The sequence below is a fragment of the Panulirus ornatus genome, chromosome 31, assembly GCF_036320965.1.
Source record: "Panulirus ornatus isolate Po-2019 chromosome 31, ASM3632096v1, whole genome shotgun sequence".
In the NCBI taxonomy this organism is placed as follows: domain Eukaryota; kingdom Metazoa; phylum Arthropoda; class Malacostraca; order Decapoda; family Palinuridae; genus Panulirus; species Panulirus ornatus.
Genome location: NC_092254.1, coordinates 4,670,513 through 4,686,088, shown reverse-complemented (window position 1 = coordinate 4,686,088; position 15,576 = coordinate 4,670,513). Strand labels below are relative to the sequence as shown.

The window sequence follows — 15,576 nt, the reverse complement described above, 5'->3', positions numbered from 1 at the left end:
GAACCAATCACTTTCCTCTCTTCCTACACATACACATGCCTTACATCCTCGATAAAAACTTTTCACTGCTTCTAACAACTTGCCTCCCACACCATATATTCTTAATACCTTCCACAGAGCATCTCTATCAACTCTATCATATGCCTTCTCCAGATCCATAAATGCTACATACAAATCCATTTGCTTTTCTAAGTATTTCTCACATACATTCTTCAGAGCAAACACCTGATCCACACATCCTCTACCACTTCTGAAACCACACTGCTCTTCCTCAATCTGATGATCTGTACATGCCTTCACCCTCTCAATCAATACCCTCCCATATAATTTACCAGGAATACTCAACAAACTTATACCTCTGTAATTTGAGCACTCACTCTTATCCCCTTTGCCTTTGTACAATGACACTATGCAAGCATTCCGCCAATCCTTTGGCACCTCACCATGAGTCATACATACATTAAATAACCTTACCAACCAGTCAACAATGCAGTCACCCCCTTTTTTAATAAATTCCACTGCAATACCATCCAAACCCGCTGCCTTGCCAGCTTTCATCTTCTGCAAAGCTTTTACTACCTCTTCTCTGTTTACCAAATCATCGTCTGTAACCCGTTCACTTTGCACACTACCTCGAGCAAAACACCCTATATCTGCCACTCTTTCATCAAACACATTCAACGAACCTTCAAAATACTCACTCCATCTCCTTCTCACATCACCACTACTTGTTATCACCTCCCCAATAGCCCCCTTCACTGAAGTTCCCATTTGTTCCCTTGTCTTACACACTTTATTTACCTCCTTCCAAAACATCTTTTTATTTCATATACATATATATATATACATAAACGCCCATACAGAGACATATACGTACATACACATTTCAATGTATACATACATATATATATACAAAGACATATGCATAAATACACATGTATATATTCATACTTTCTGCCTTCACCCATTCCCGTCGCCACCCTGCCACACAAAAAATAGCACCCCCCCCCCAGAGAGGAAGCACCAGGAAAAAAGACAAAAAGACCACATTTGGTCACACTCAGTCTCTAGCTGTCATGTGTAATGCACCAAAACCACAGCTCCTTATCCACATCCAGGCCCCACAGACCTTTCCTATCTTAGCAGGGTAATGCTAGGCATTGGCAAAAAAAAATGGCCTCATTTGCTCACATCCATCCTCTTGCTGTCACCTATACAGCACTGAAATCAGAGCCCCCATCCACAACCAGCCCCTAAAGGCCCTTCTGTGCTTTCACCCACCTGCTTCGTATGCTCTGGTTCAGCCCACTAACAACACGTCACCGTGTAAACTGGATTGCTCCAATTTGCTCTATCTCTTGCACATCTCACCCCTCTTGCATTTTAAGGCACCTAACCTTCAAAGCACCTTGCACTCCATCCTTCCTAATCCTTCCTGGTTCCCCCTTTTCTTTGTTCTCTCCATTTCTGACATGTATACCCTCTTAGTCACATCTTAAACTTACTCCTCTTTCTACCACACCTCTCTCCTACTCTTTCATATCTTAGTTGAACAACCTTCCTCACACAACATATTATCCTTAAACATTTCATTTCCTACACATTCACCCTAACTTTTACATTTTTGTTCAAGGTCCAAGCCTTGCATTCATACAGCACTGACAAGACTACTATATCATCAAACATAACCTTTCTTTGCCCTTGAAGACACTATCCTTCTCTTCACATACTTCTTACTGCTATTATTGTTATTTACTTTATTTATTATACTTTGTCGCTGTCTCCCGCGTTAGCGAGGTAGCACAAGGAAACAGATGAAAGAATGGCCCAACCCATCCACATTATTGTTACTAATATTATATATATGCCTGCACTCACTCATATATGTATTCTTCATTAATTTCCCCTAAAAAAGTCCAACAAACATAATGGAACACTTACTAGCAATACAATTCATACCATATGACTAAACAGACATATTTATGACTTACACTGTCCTCTCCTGATAAACTCTTCCTTGCGATCACAATTGTATGGACATATGTGTTCTGCCTTGTGAACATCTTGACTGAAATGATAAATGAAAATCTGTTATTTCATAAATGAATATAATATTCTCAACCAAAATTTCTCTCTTGATGTTATACACTTTTCTAAAGAGCATCATGATGAACTACAGAGAATATCCCTGTACACTTTCCACAAAGCATAATAACCTAAGAAAAATACCCTGTATTCTCCCTGCAAAGTACAATAATGACTAAAAAGAAAAAGAAAAAATAAATAACCCATACAAATCCTGTACATAATAATGACCAATAAAGAATAACCTCTTACACTACATACAAAACTCAGTAACAGCCAATGTGAAATTTTCCACATAAACTTCTAGCAAAACAAAATAATGATGCAAATGAATACTATCTTATCAAAATAGTAACCACACGTATTCTAGACGCGAATGGCTGTGAGCAGCATTCTCACATCTAATCAGAAGCACTATCCTTTCACCTCACTCATGGCTGTGAATGCCTCTCACACACACCTTGTAACACCTTCCTTTCATTTCATCCATGGATGAGAATAATTCTCTCATACACTCAGTAACATCATCCTTCCCTCACATGAGTGAACGTGAAAACATTTCTCGCATACAATCAGGAACACCATCTTTTCACCTTACACTCTGGGATGTGAACAACTTTCTAAAATAATTTTTGCAATACTTGCCACTCTCCTCAACTTTACACACTCCAGGAAAAAAATCATTTCAATTTTCTATTAATTTTCCCCATTACATATCTTTCTTTACGTTCATACTAACAGCACTCAACTAATAAGAAACTGACATCATCTGTCTATATATTCAAAGGTACATTGACCTTGAATTTCAACATCCTTGAACCATTTCATTCTCAGATCAGTAGTCATTTCTTAAAAAATCTATAAAACCAAACTACATGCTATCAAAATAACATCAACTATCATTTCACTCACATATACTGCAATGAAATGCACCACACTGCCATCATAAACACATGCAGACCAAACCAAAACTACTAAACTTTTTGAGAAATACTTCAAGCAAACTTGTTTCTCTATCAAAAGTATGATATGCAAAAGGACAGTGTCTGAGAAAATATGCTTGTTATAGATAAGGAAAGATATAACTGTGTTGGTCCTGACAACTAATTTCCATCTGTACTTGAACCATAACACCCCATCTAAGCCCTACAGACTTGTCCATGGTTTTCCCAGTCACTTCATACGACCTGGTTCAGCCAACTGACAGCATGTCGTCCTCTATAAACTTCATCACTCCAAACTTCTCTATCCTGTGTATGCTTTGCACCCTCCTGTATATTTAGGCTCCCCTCTCCTTGGTTCTTTTCCATGCTCCTGCCGTGTCTGACAAGTACACCTTGTTTGTCATCCTTCCCTCACTCATCCTCTCTGCTTGTTCAAACCATTTTAACAGCAAACTCTCTTCAGCTCTATCATACATACTCCTCTTACATCCACACCTATCCCTTACCAAACCATTTCATATTAAATCAACTCTCCAAAAACCACTTGCTGTCCTCAGATGTTTCATTCATAACACATTCACCTTGTTCTGTACATTTTTGTATAAGGCCCAAACCTTGCATCCATACAGCACTGTCAGAAACACAATACCACCAAACATACCCACCTTTCTCCTCCCAGATAATGATTTCTTTCTCCACACATTTTTCAGTGCACTCAAGACCTTTACCCTCCTCACCCAACAATTGGCTCACTTCAGTTAACATGATTCTATTCAATGCCATATTCATTCCCAGTTACCGAAACCACTCCCATATCTCAAATTTCTGTCTAAAACTCATACTCCACATAAACATTCACTTTTCACTACTAAGCCTAATTAGCTTGCTTTTATCCACATTTACTCTTAACTTTCTCCCATCATACACTCTCCTGAACTTGAACACCAGCTTTTGTTTCTCACTAAAATCTACTACCAGTGCTGTATCATCAGAAGACTACAACTGACTCACCTCCCAAGCCCCCACAAAAGACTGCATACATGCTCCTCTCTCCAAGACCCTTGCATTCCCCCTCTCACCATCCCATCCATAAACAGATTAAACAGCCAAGGTAATATATTTGTATAAAAAATCAACAAACACAATATTAGTTTAGGTTGTCTCACCTAATGATGTATGAGGGGAAGTGGAGGAACAAATAAGGGGGGCACTTACTCCTCCAACTGCCTCCCCTGCCACCTACCATTGAGCCTTATCCAAGGGATTGGATGCTTACTTCTGTATTTTTCTTTTTTTTATCACCATGAAAGTGCTGGACTTCCTATCATAAAGAAAATGACATGTGTACTTGCTAAACTTGCATGTGAATGACCAGATCTTTTGTTGGAGAAGCCAAGAAGACTGTCCATTATTTTACTATGATCTTCTGGAATTTTTTTAGCTTTGTCTCATTACTTTTCTATGATTTTACCCAGAACTGAAATGAGACTCAGTGGGTGATACATCAAAAAAACATATTTCTAATCTTGTTTCTAATTTGTAGCACAGGACACTGAAAAAGTGTCAAACGAAAATTAACTTAGTTACATAATAAATCTGAAACCTACAGGTAGTGGCGCTGGATTATCTCACTTTTGGAGAACACAACAAAGCATTTGTTGAATCTCTGAAAAGAAGATAACCTGGGTACTTAGAAATATCAAACTGACACAAGCATGAACAATAAAGACTATTCAAGGCACAAATTCACAAATTCCCTCATAACTAGAATACTATTTTGTTAACATCCTGATGAGCCAGACAAAACTGCTGGGCATCAAGTCACATCTGAAAGTCTTTTTCAACTAACAATTCAGGTAAACATCTGAACAACTAAAACGTCTAAAATTGTACTCACTACAACATTTATGGAAAATATACATTATAACAAATATAAAAATTAGAGGCCCTAATTCCTAACCTTCATACACATATAATTCTTAACTGGGATGAATGACTGAATAGAACACATAAATTAAGGCCAGAGAAGATTTTCTTCTTACAGTAACCAACATAGCACATCAAAATATCACACCTCAATCATGGTTATCTCAGATAATGGTAAAATAACAAACATAAGAAAGAGAATGCTGCAGACACTACTGAGAACTCCTCAGCTGTTATGGACCTGACACTATAAGAGGAAATGTTACAGGAATTGCGAGACAAAACAAAGAAAATTCCATAGCTTCACTGTTTGAGGAAATATGATGCTGTGGAAAAACAAACTTAATTTTCTGGAGTCCACACCCATATCATTTCAACCTAACACTGGCACATCATGATATTGGCACATAAAAACAGCTTCATAAATCAATCCTCCAACTCGGTGGTGTAGCCACAGAATAAGTTACAGGACACAGCTTCTAAAAACAGTACAGAGTGTTTTTGCAACTTAGCCTGACTAATATCAAACTACAGAAAACAAGCACTTTTTTTTTTCCCCAAAAGAGGGAACAGGGGGGTTTGTGTTTGAAAGAAGGTGAGGATATTCCCTCAAAGGCCTAGCCCTCTGTTCTTGACACTACCTTGCTGATGCAGGAAATGGCAAATAGTATGAAAGAAAAAGAAAGAAAAGATTATATCATATAACAAAAGATAGATTACTGACAAAAGTTTATTCTAATGTGTTAACAAATACTCACAACTCATTTTCATGGAAAAATTTGACAATAGCAATAGGAATCTTCCGAATCCCCTCAACAAATTCAGGTGGACACTTGGCAACTGTGGTGATGGTTCCTGGCCACCAGGCTTGGCCCAGTCGCACCCAAACCACTGAGCCACTCTCCAGGTGACTCATGTTTCTGGAAAATAATAATATTACAGTAATAATAATAATAATAATAATAATAATAATAATAATGATAATATAGTCATACTAATAATAGTGCAATAACAACTAAATTTCTATTCTATACTAGTCAAACGTTCTGTGGTAAAAAGTTTGAAAATCTTGAAATAGTGATCATGTTTAAGAGTAAAGTGAAACCTTTGCCAAAGTTGGCAAAAAAAACAGATACTAAAATTTCTTGAAACTGCTTTAACACACAGCTGACCTATTCTCTAACATTTCTCTCCGGTTTCCTTCATGTGACAGATCAAAGCAAATGTGAACATAGTATATTAAGACAGCCCTACCTATGATGATTCTGAAGCTGTCATTAGGCCTAGCCTAGTAGACCCATAGGGCTTTCATTAGACTAGTAATGATATAAGAGGTGTTCCTGGGCTCCACCTGCAAGGGTTAAGATTGTGTGTGAGAAGTCACCTTCAATGAGGTTGTTCCACCGTCAGCACATGAAAAGGAATAAAGCATCATCGAGGACCTTTCCACCCTGGAAAAGTTCACCTTAAGCTATTCCTGAAAGGCGCATAGCTTCATAGCTGCAGAGGCCCCATAACCCAAAAAAGATGTACTGGAGTTGTATATAACTGATACTAAAAACACAATATACACAATCTATCCATCTCTCCATTATCAATAACTTCATTTCTATTCACTTACAAGGAAATTGAATTTTTCATGTACCTTTTTTGCACAATTCTCTTCAACAGGTCCTTCCCTAATGCAAGAATTAATAATCAAAAAATGGAAGGAAAGAGCTAAGAGAGATGGAATTCCTATACAGCACTTCAATGCTCGCAACTACCTCCACTGTAGCCACCAGATTTGACTGCACCCACTTGGATGGCTACAGAAACCTGGGAGTTTCACATTCAATTCACAAAATTATGAAGCTACTCTAAATAGCCATGATTAACGAAAAAAAATGAAAATGGTGTAAAACAGTGACACACGCATAATGTGTTGAGGTTTGGCTATGTTAATTTCAAAAAGGCATACACAAGAGAGAATACAGCAGCACACAACCAAGATGATTACCTGAAAAATCCAGTGAGAGCCAGTTAAACTATCCAAACTTAGAAAAGAGAAGGATTAGAGGTGACTTATTACAAGTACTTAAAACTATTGAAGGCTCTGATAATCTGGATCTATACAGCTTAAGGCTGTATTTATGCAATTTCACTAAAGTAAAGGATAGAAACTTATGGGTAAAAGCTACACTTCACATGAGGTAAACTATTCTTCTTTACGAAGACTGTTAACTTATGGAATGATTTACCAATGAAAGTAATTGATAGCAGCACCACACATACATTTCAGAAAAGACTTGATTAATACTTTTTTCAAGTCCCCAAATGACATTATCTGCACCTCCTTAGTTACAGTACATATAAAGTTTACAGATACTTTTCAGATATCTTGCACTACTGCAAACAGACTAAAAAGACCCAATGGTCTGTTGCTGCTTGAATTTATTTGTATTCCTTCATACCTTCACATCAACTAACCCACACTATCTCTGATCTTCATATCCCTCATCACTAATCACTACAATATACCTGAAGTAGTCTAGGGGTCTTCTACCACTAGAGCTTGGGTTTGCCGCAGGCTGCAGAGTTAGGGCATTGAAAGTTTCGTGATTATTTATCAGAGAACTTCTGCCGCACTAATAGCTTTGGATACTGAACAATTCTGTTTAGTAATGTGAGGGATGTTTAAAGAATGGAACAAGATTGGCAGGGTGAAATTTAATGCATCACATCTTTTGATACTTCATAGGACAACAGCAACAAATCTTATGATGAGACAATGTATAGGATTAAACTTAATCTAAGTGAAATGTCTACAAATATAAAATCAATAAAACCTAGAAAAATCTCAATAGCTTCCTGCAGCAGCCGAGATTTATTGCATAAATATAACGTCGAGAGGAACTGCAAGGAACAGAGGCCATTCAGGGAGTTGGGTGGTGTAATGAATGATAATGTTCGTCAGCAGTTGGTAGAATGTTAAAGTGTGGGTATTTTTGAATTATTTGAATTAGTTAAGATTATATCATAGGTTCTGTTGATTTTTTCAAGTGTCACACCAACTTTAACATTACTCATATATTTCCTGGTATTCATAATCTTCACCACTCTCAACTACCTAATATAAAATAAAAATGATTCTCCAAATCATGCTCCACAACTCTTGTTGTAATCTCAAAATGATACATTAACCCAGCAGAACATAATTCAATAAATATCCAAAGCTCAAAGCTGGAAACTTTCTAATGAAAAAGAAGTCCTTATATAAAAAAGAATTCATATTCTAATAGGTAATTCTTCTCTGTACATCATGGTAACCATATTCAAAACACTATACAAACTGTGAAATACCACTCGAGTTTCTTGAAGAAAAAAAATCAAAATATATGTTTGGTCATTCGGCTGAGGCATATACCCACTCAGAGCACAACACAGATGGCACCATGCATGTAGTGGTGGTTTCCAGCACATGGGTATGTTCCCACTTATTTTGATGGCGGTGAGGTAAATCCAAATTTCACAGTTGGTGGCTATGTTTATTCAGAAATATCAAAATTATAAAGAAAAAGGGTTAGATAATGTGACTCGTATATTTAAGAAACCATGGGGTTTACCCTAAAGAAGTTCATGTAGAACACTTCTATAAAGTTAAAAAACAATAAAAATCTCACTTATCCTCCTGTCAAGATTTATCGCAACTTTCAATCATGCAGTCAAAATATACCAGTCATGCTCTAGAAAAGACACCATCAATGTGTCACAAGATGTAGACAACAAAATGATCTCCAGCAGGAGAATATATATTGCATTTATATATCTTTTATATAAGATCAGCTACCAGGTTAGATTTCAGAAGATTCTGTTGTTAATTCATAATTGTATAACCCCACATTTTACTAACATACATTATCTTTTCACCTCATCTAACTAATGCCCTTTAGTAAAACAAAATTGTTCAAAATCTAGTTTTGCAATTATATTTGGAATTCTAACGATATATGAAAAACATTTACAACATAAGCAGCTATTTCCCAAAGGTAAGTCTGATGGAGAGCAAAAAATATAACTTTTATTAGACACTGCAGCATAAACCATAGTGCTCATAATCACTTTGCAACTTCTATTCATGAATCAGTATAAAACTAATGCAAAACAAATATATTTAATCAAGGTTAGTTTAGATGCATGGCTAAACTGGTAAATTACCCAATGGTGTCCCTAACCTGGTGCGTTACCAAATTCTATAAGGATCCACCATTCATGTGGTGGCAGCAGTAACCTTCTTAACCTTTTTCAGTATCTACCAGTAAATTTCATGTTACTTCATACAAACATCCAAAAACATTTACAACTAATCGTGTCTCTAGCAGTGAGCAACAATCACATGAATCGGCCAGATGATGATGATGATGATGATAATAAGTGTGTGAGTAATTATGTGTTGGTGTGACGGGTGCCTCATTGATGGGCTGGCCTGTGACGCAGCGGCTCGCCCGCCGCTGCCCACACCTGCCCCAAGAGCCAACACTTGCCCTACAACTCGGCATGAGGGAGAGATGTGAGCTCCGAGCACCAACGTGAGCCATTCATATGGCAAGGTACTAAATGATTTCTTAGTGCCAACTACCATCGCTCCCAAAACACAATATACAAATATCCTTTGTTGTGCTCAAGGAATCTGAGATACACGAGGATGGCAGTATTTCTAGTATCCTGAAAACTTGGGTAATACTTACATACGGACGAGACAATCTCTGAATCGTCAAACCAATAAACACCTCTGAATTAAAGACTACACAAAGCATATCAACACCCAAACAAACGCTTGGACAGTTCCCATAATGCTCTGCGGTCCTGATAACTCGGAAATTATGGAATGCTCAATATGGCTTACAAGGCTTCCAAAACAACAACCAAGTGACATAGAATATTAATCTACAAATATTAATATTATATACAGTTCCTGCGAAAAACTTAAGGGAGTTTAACATAAGAGACCGTCGAGTCTGATACCACTTTCTCTCGCCAGGCATCAAACATGGCCGGCGCCGCCTTTATTTACTAAGTACAAGATTCTAAATCCAGAGTATAAAGTGATGTACAACATAGTGAGCACTTATTACTCCCCATCAGTAATAACATTATCAGATGAGAATGGACTAGTAGTGTTATGAAAGGGTGACGAACCTTTCTTCTCTATATAAAGCGAAATATTTGTTAGTTAACCTTAGGGATCATTATGCCTCGGCATTTTAGTACTCAATTGAATTGTTAACACAGTAAGAAAAGGTGGCTGGCAATAGCTACATGATCGCCCACCGGACGCGTAGAACACTGAACGACTGTGGGTTGGGATGCAAAACCCACACCTGTCAAATTACATTTTGAATTAGCCAATCTATTGGCTTGACACTGGGCATCCGGGTTTTACTGAAGATTCATTTAATGAAGGCATTAATGGGGTTTTCATTACAATTCTACAATGTATGGCTAAAGTTCAAACTAACTTAGATTAACAATGGAGTTCAGAATCTGTGATACACATCGTGCTTGTATATATGCACTGGGTGAGTAACCTGAGGAACACTGACTGGCCTAAGCAAATATGTAAAGTTCAAGAATACATTTTCAATTCAGATTTCCCATGATATTCGAATCCACGATCCATGACTGAAGATTAAATGAAGGAACAAGGGAATCAGTATGCCTCACAGTCGTATGCATGACAGTGACAAAGGTAAAGCAGTGAACTTAACAAAATGAAAAAGTGTCAAAATACATGGGAAAATTAACTTGAGCATCTCGGAGAATGGACATTCCATGATAGGAAAAGACACAAGAAGGAGAATTCCACAGCTTTGCTTCTAGGAATAGAAGGGGGTATCTTGGATTATATATATATATATATATATATATATATATATATAATCAATTTATCTATTATACTTGATCGCCGTTTCTCGCGTAAGCGAGGAGGCACCAGAAACAGATGAATAACGAACCATCCACACACACACACACACACACACACACACACACACACACACACACATATATATATATATATATATATATATATATATATATATATATATATATATATATATATATATAAACGTCCATACACATACATATACATACACAAGACATATACATATATATACAAACAGACATATACATACATATACACACGCACTTATATTTGCTCGCCTTCATCCATTCCTGTGGCTACCCAGCCCCACAGGAAAACAGCATCGCTATCCTCTGCTTCAACGGGGTAACGCCAGGAAGAGACAAAAAAGGCCACATTCGTTCACACTCAGTCTCTAGCTGTCATGTGTAATGCATCGAAACCACAGCCCCCATCCACATCCAGGCCCCACACACCTTCATATGTTTTTACCCCTGACGCTTCACATGCCCTGGTTCAGTCCAATGACAGCACATCGACCCCGGTATACATCGTTCCAATTCACTCTATTCTTTGCATGCCTCTCATCCTCCTGTATGTTCAGGCCCCGATCGCTCGAAATCTTCCCCCCCCCCCCCCATCCTTTCACCACTAATTTGGTCTCCTGCCTCTCCTTGTTCCCTCCACCTCCGAGACATATATTCTTTGCCAATCTTTCCTCAATCATTCTCTCCATACGTCCAAACCATATCAACACGCCCTCTTCTGCTCCCTCAACCTTACTCTTTTCATTTTCATACATCTCTCTTACCCTTACAATATTACTCGATCAAACCACCTCGCACCACATATTGTCCTCAAACATCTCATTTCCAACTCATCCACTCTCCTCAGTACAACCCTATCTACAGCCCATGCATGGCAACCATAAACATTATTGGAAGTACTATACCTTCAAACATGCCCATTCTTGCTCCGAGATAATGCTCTCTCCCACACATTCTTCATCGCTTCCAGAACCTTCGCCCCCTCCCCTACCCTGTAACTCACTTACGCTTCCATGTTCCTTCCGCCGCTAAGTTCATTCCCAGATATCTAAAACACTTCACTCCCTCCAGATATCTGGGAGTGAACTTAGCGGCGGAAGGAACATGGAAGCGGAAGTGAGTTACAGGGTAGGGGAGGGGGCGAAAGTTCTGGAAGCGATGAAGAATGTGTGGGAGAGAGCATTATCTCGGAGCAAGAATGGGTATGTTTGAAGGTGTATATTGGAAAGGATCACAATTTAGCGCGTGATTAAGTACATTCCTATGAGTCCACGGGGAAATGAAACACAATAAGTTCCCAAGTGCACTTTCGTGTAATAATCACGTCATCAGGGGAGATACAGGAAAGAAATGTCAGTTGATATACGACGAAAAGACGTAGCTAGGACGCCCTTTTGGTAAAGGACATACCTACCCGTAGCGCGGATGTCGATACTGCCCGTTAGCGAGGATAGTACAATTCAACTCTATTTTTGTTCATATAAGTACTCGTAAGGTGGGTATCCCCGAAAAATCTTTAAAGTAAAATTCTTTTCACGTTCAACACGTTCACAATAACAAGCTTACAAATTCACTTCGTACTTGTTCACCGTCTCCTGGATTAGCAAATGTAGCGCCAGGAACTGACGGAGAAAGCCCGCATTCGCTCACTACCATTCTCTAGCAGGTTACATTTAATCACATTTAGACATCCCAGCTGGGATGAATGCATATATTCCTTCATTTCACGATTACGTTTCGTATCATACCCCTCCAACAAGGTTAGACATCCATTCTTGGAAATGGGAATGGAGCTGGATCCAGATACTCCAGAAATAACCTAGATATTGTGAGTTAATCCTCAAACACCTTGGAATCATTATACATATGGGTAAATATCAAAAGCAAACTTAAGGCCCTCGCATGAAGCATACACAGTGAAATCATTGCCTTAATATTCAACATGTTTTGATAAGCTATTTATAGCGAGAACATTTACCCTTGTTCAAGCATCCAACATATCAGGGCTTCAAGAGGTGCAATACATTTGATAGTCCATATGACAAGGTTTTAATAAATCCTTTATCAACAGAATAATAAAGAAAATCGCCCCACGTAGGAAAAAAATATTTAACGTCATGGCGTGCATGGCGTCACTTGTGAAAGACAAACATTTCCCGCCAACCACTACTGGAGTCTTCCACTCGTTGCATGGAAATCCTGTTACGTTCTTTTCAAAGACTGTACTTAAAAAGTTACTTTTCAAGAAGTGTACAAAATATGCCTCGTGAAAAATGATGACCAAAGTAACTTTAAACTGTATTCTTGTAAATTACTTGAATAAAGGGGACCATGCGTCAACAAGCCAACTGGTAAGCGGATCATTACTTTAGACTCATGGATCATATGAAAGGTATCAATTTTCATTATATACTTTATGTTTAAGGGATCAATTCACTGGTATAGACAATGATGAGCCAACAGTAACATGGAAAAGTGGCGTTAGCAAAGAGATAGCACCACTAAAGTCTACTGCCACAGAACCACAGACTAGGTATTAATGCTGTCAGACACTAGAACTGAAGCTTAAACTACACTGTCTTATGGTCAGGTTAAACTACCTAACTCAATTAACAGTATCACCAACCTTAAATGAGGGTGTACAGTAAGCAATCCTTGCGTCCGAAAAATTATATGAGCAACACAGACCAACGTAGGATTACAGTATCACATGTCAGTAAGCACTGATGATTACATTAATGTCATGTTGGGTAGTGTCGAAAATAGCGATGTAATTTATTCCATAACAGTAAGCATGGTTATTAGATAAGTCATAGAGGCTTATCATATGTTCATAGAAGATAGTTTAAAAAAAACAGACATTAATGGAGTTAGATATTCAATATTTAACATATTCATATCGGTTAGCAGACCGTTGTATAATGTTGAGATGGAGTCACATAAAAAGATTACTACATCCAATTCATATATGATAATTTTTGATAACGTAGATTATTTACTTTCAGAAAATAGGTGAGGTAATAGATGAAGCTAAGATAAGATCATTGAGTAACTTTGTTTTTTTTACTGATAACTGCCAAGTTTGGTGGATAGGGTTATAATTTCGCCAAATAATAGTCTGGTAAATAAGGCTGAAAATTCTCTAAATACCCGATAGCTGGGACAGAAAGTTCGCCAAAAACTTTGGGTTTTAAAGAAGTTCGCCATATAATAGTTCGGCTTGTAGAGTGGTAAATTCATCAGATGAATGTTGGATAAGTGGTGCAGTAAGTTTGCCAAATAGCAGTTCAGTAGCTAAGTTAGTTTGCCGTGTATGATTTCACTAGTAAGTTCGCCATGTAGCATTTCTGCAGCTAGGGCAGTAAGTTCACCAAACACTATTTCAATAGCCAGGTTTGTACGCTCACCATATAGTATGTCAGTAGTTAGGATAGAAAGTTGATTAAATAGTGAAACTGATTCAATAGATTGTATAGACGTTCCGAAGACGATGAACGGTGTGGCTGATATCGTAGCACAGTTGAGTCGACAGTCTAGAATGTTCTAGATAAGTAGCCATTGGCTGCAGCAGGAAGGGCTAAGAGACGGCATTCCCCTCTTTATATTTCAAGAAAATTTGCGCATATGGCATATTCATAGTCCTAATTACTTGAATGGATTTGAACGAAATATATTTAGTTATTTCCATGAAAATGTAAATTCTAGTATGCGTTTATATTTAAGGACACATAATGCTTATCCCTATCGAATTTTTACGTATATCAAAAGCTGACTCCTTACATACATGTTTTACTCCCGATCTTTTAAAACATTCGTGTAGGCGCCCATGTAGGCGCTCATATAAGTAGCCTGTCTGAGACATTGCGTCAGCGCATGTAAAGCAACCTCGCGCCACGCGCAAGCAAAACTTCAGTAAGTACATTCAAATCTTATGGGCATTGGAGAGAAGAAATGGCAGCTATATGCTCATGTTTTGTGAGAGAATACATTTACTTTTTTAATAAGCGTCTTGATATGAAGCAGAGAATAAAACTGAACAGGAGGACTAAGTGCATTTATTTCATTTGTTCATTCATAGTACAGCTAAGCAAGACAGTCAGATGAATTTTCTTATTTATCGGACATAAAAATTGTGGAAAAATATTTGCTCGATATTGTTAAAGTGTTTCGACCGAGTTTTGAGAGCATTTTAGTTTGCGGAGTAAATTATTTTCATTGTAGGAGTTAAGGTTGAAAATTACTATGGAGATACGAGCATTTTCGCAATTTTTTTTTTGCCGATATTAACAATTCTGAATATTATTATTTATGTGGTTGCGTTACAGTGTCATCCAATCATAAAAAGTTAGTGTAAATTAGAGAACTATATATACTCACTGCCTAAACCATTTTGCCTTTATTCTTAAGTGTTTACCTTTTCTTTGAAAATTTGATTTTATTGTTTCATGGTGTAGATCAAATGCATTCAACCTTTCAGTTTACCCGCCCACTTCATCAGCTTTAGTTACGTCCAGTTTGCCGAAGCGAAAATGGTCTTCCACAACATCATAAGCGCCTTTGAATTTTTCACCTACTGGTCTTGCACTGATTTATCATGAAGCAAACGTCTCTCTCCACATTGATGTTCTTATAAAAAAGAAAAATAATTCCATTGCACAGTCAAAAATATTCC

General features: G+C 37.6%; 1 protein-coding gene across 5 annotated transcripts in view; it reads right to left on the bottom strand.

Annotated features, from left to right (window-relative positions):
• LOC139758736 (uncharacterized) overlaps positions 1–13,629 on the bottom strand; it is a 68,081-nt gene extending 54,452 nt beyond the window's left edge. Inside the window, exons 1-4 of one of the 5 annotated variants that reach the window (XM_071680474.1) lie at positions 9,683–9,902; positions 6,210–6,306; positions 5,714–5,875; positions 1,992–2,068 (exon numbers count right to left, since the gene is read on the bottom strand). In XM_071680474.1, the coding sequence (XP_071536575.1) occupies positions 1,992–2,068; positions 5,714–5,871 (235 nt within the window). In that variant the 5' untranslated portion in view covers positions 5,872–5,875; positions 6,210–6,306; positions 9,683–9,902. Of the gene's footprint in view, positions 1–1,991; positions 2,069–5,713; positions 5,876–6,209; positions 6,307–9,682; positions 9,904–13,530 lie in introns of those variants that run through there. The other 4 variants (XR_011714911.1, XM_071680475.1, XM_071680473.1 and 1 more) reach the window with 4 other exon arrangements.
• Positions 13,630–15,576: the final 1,947 nt, after the last annotated feature.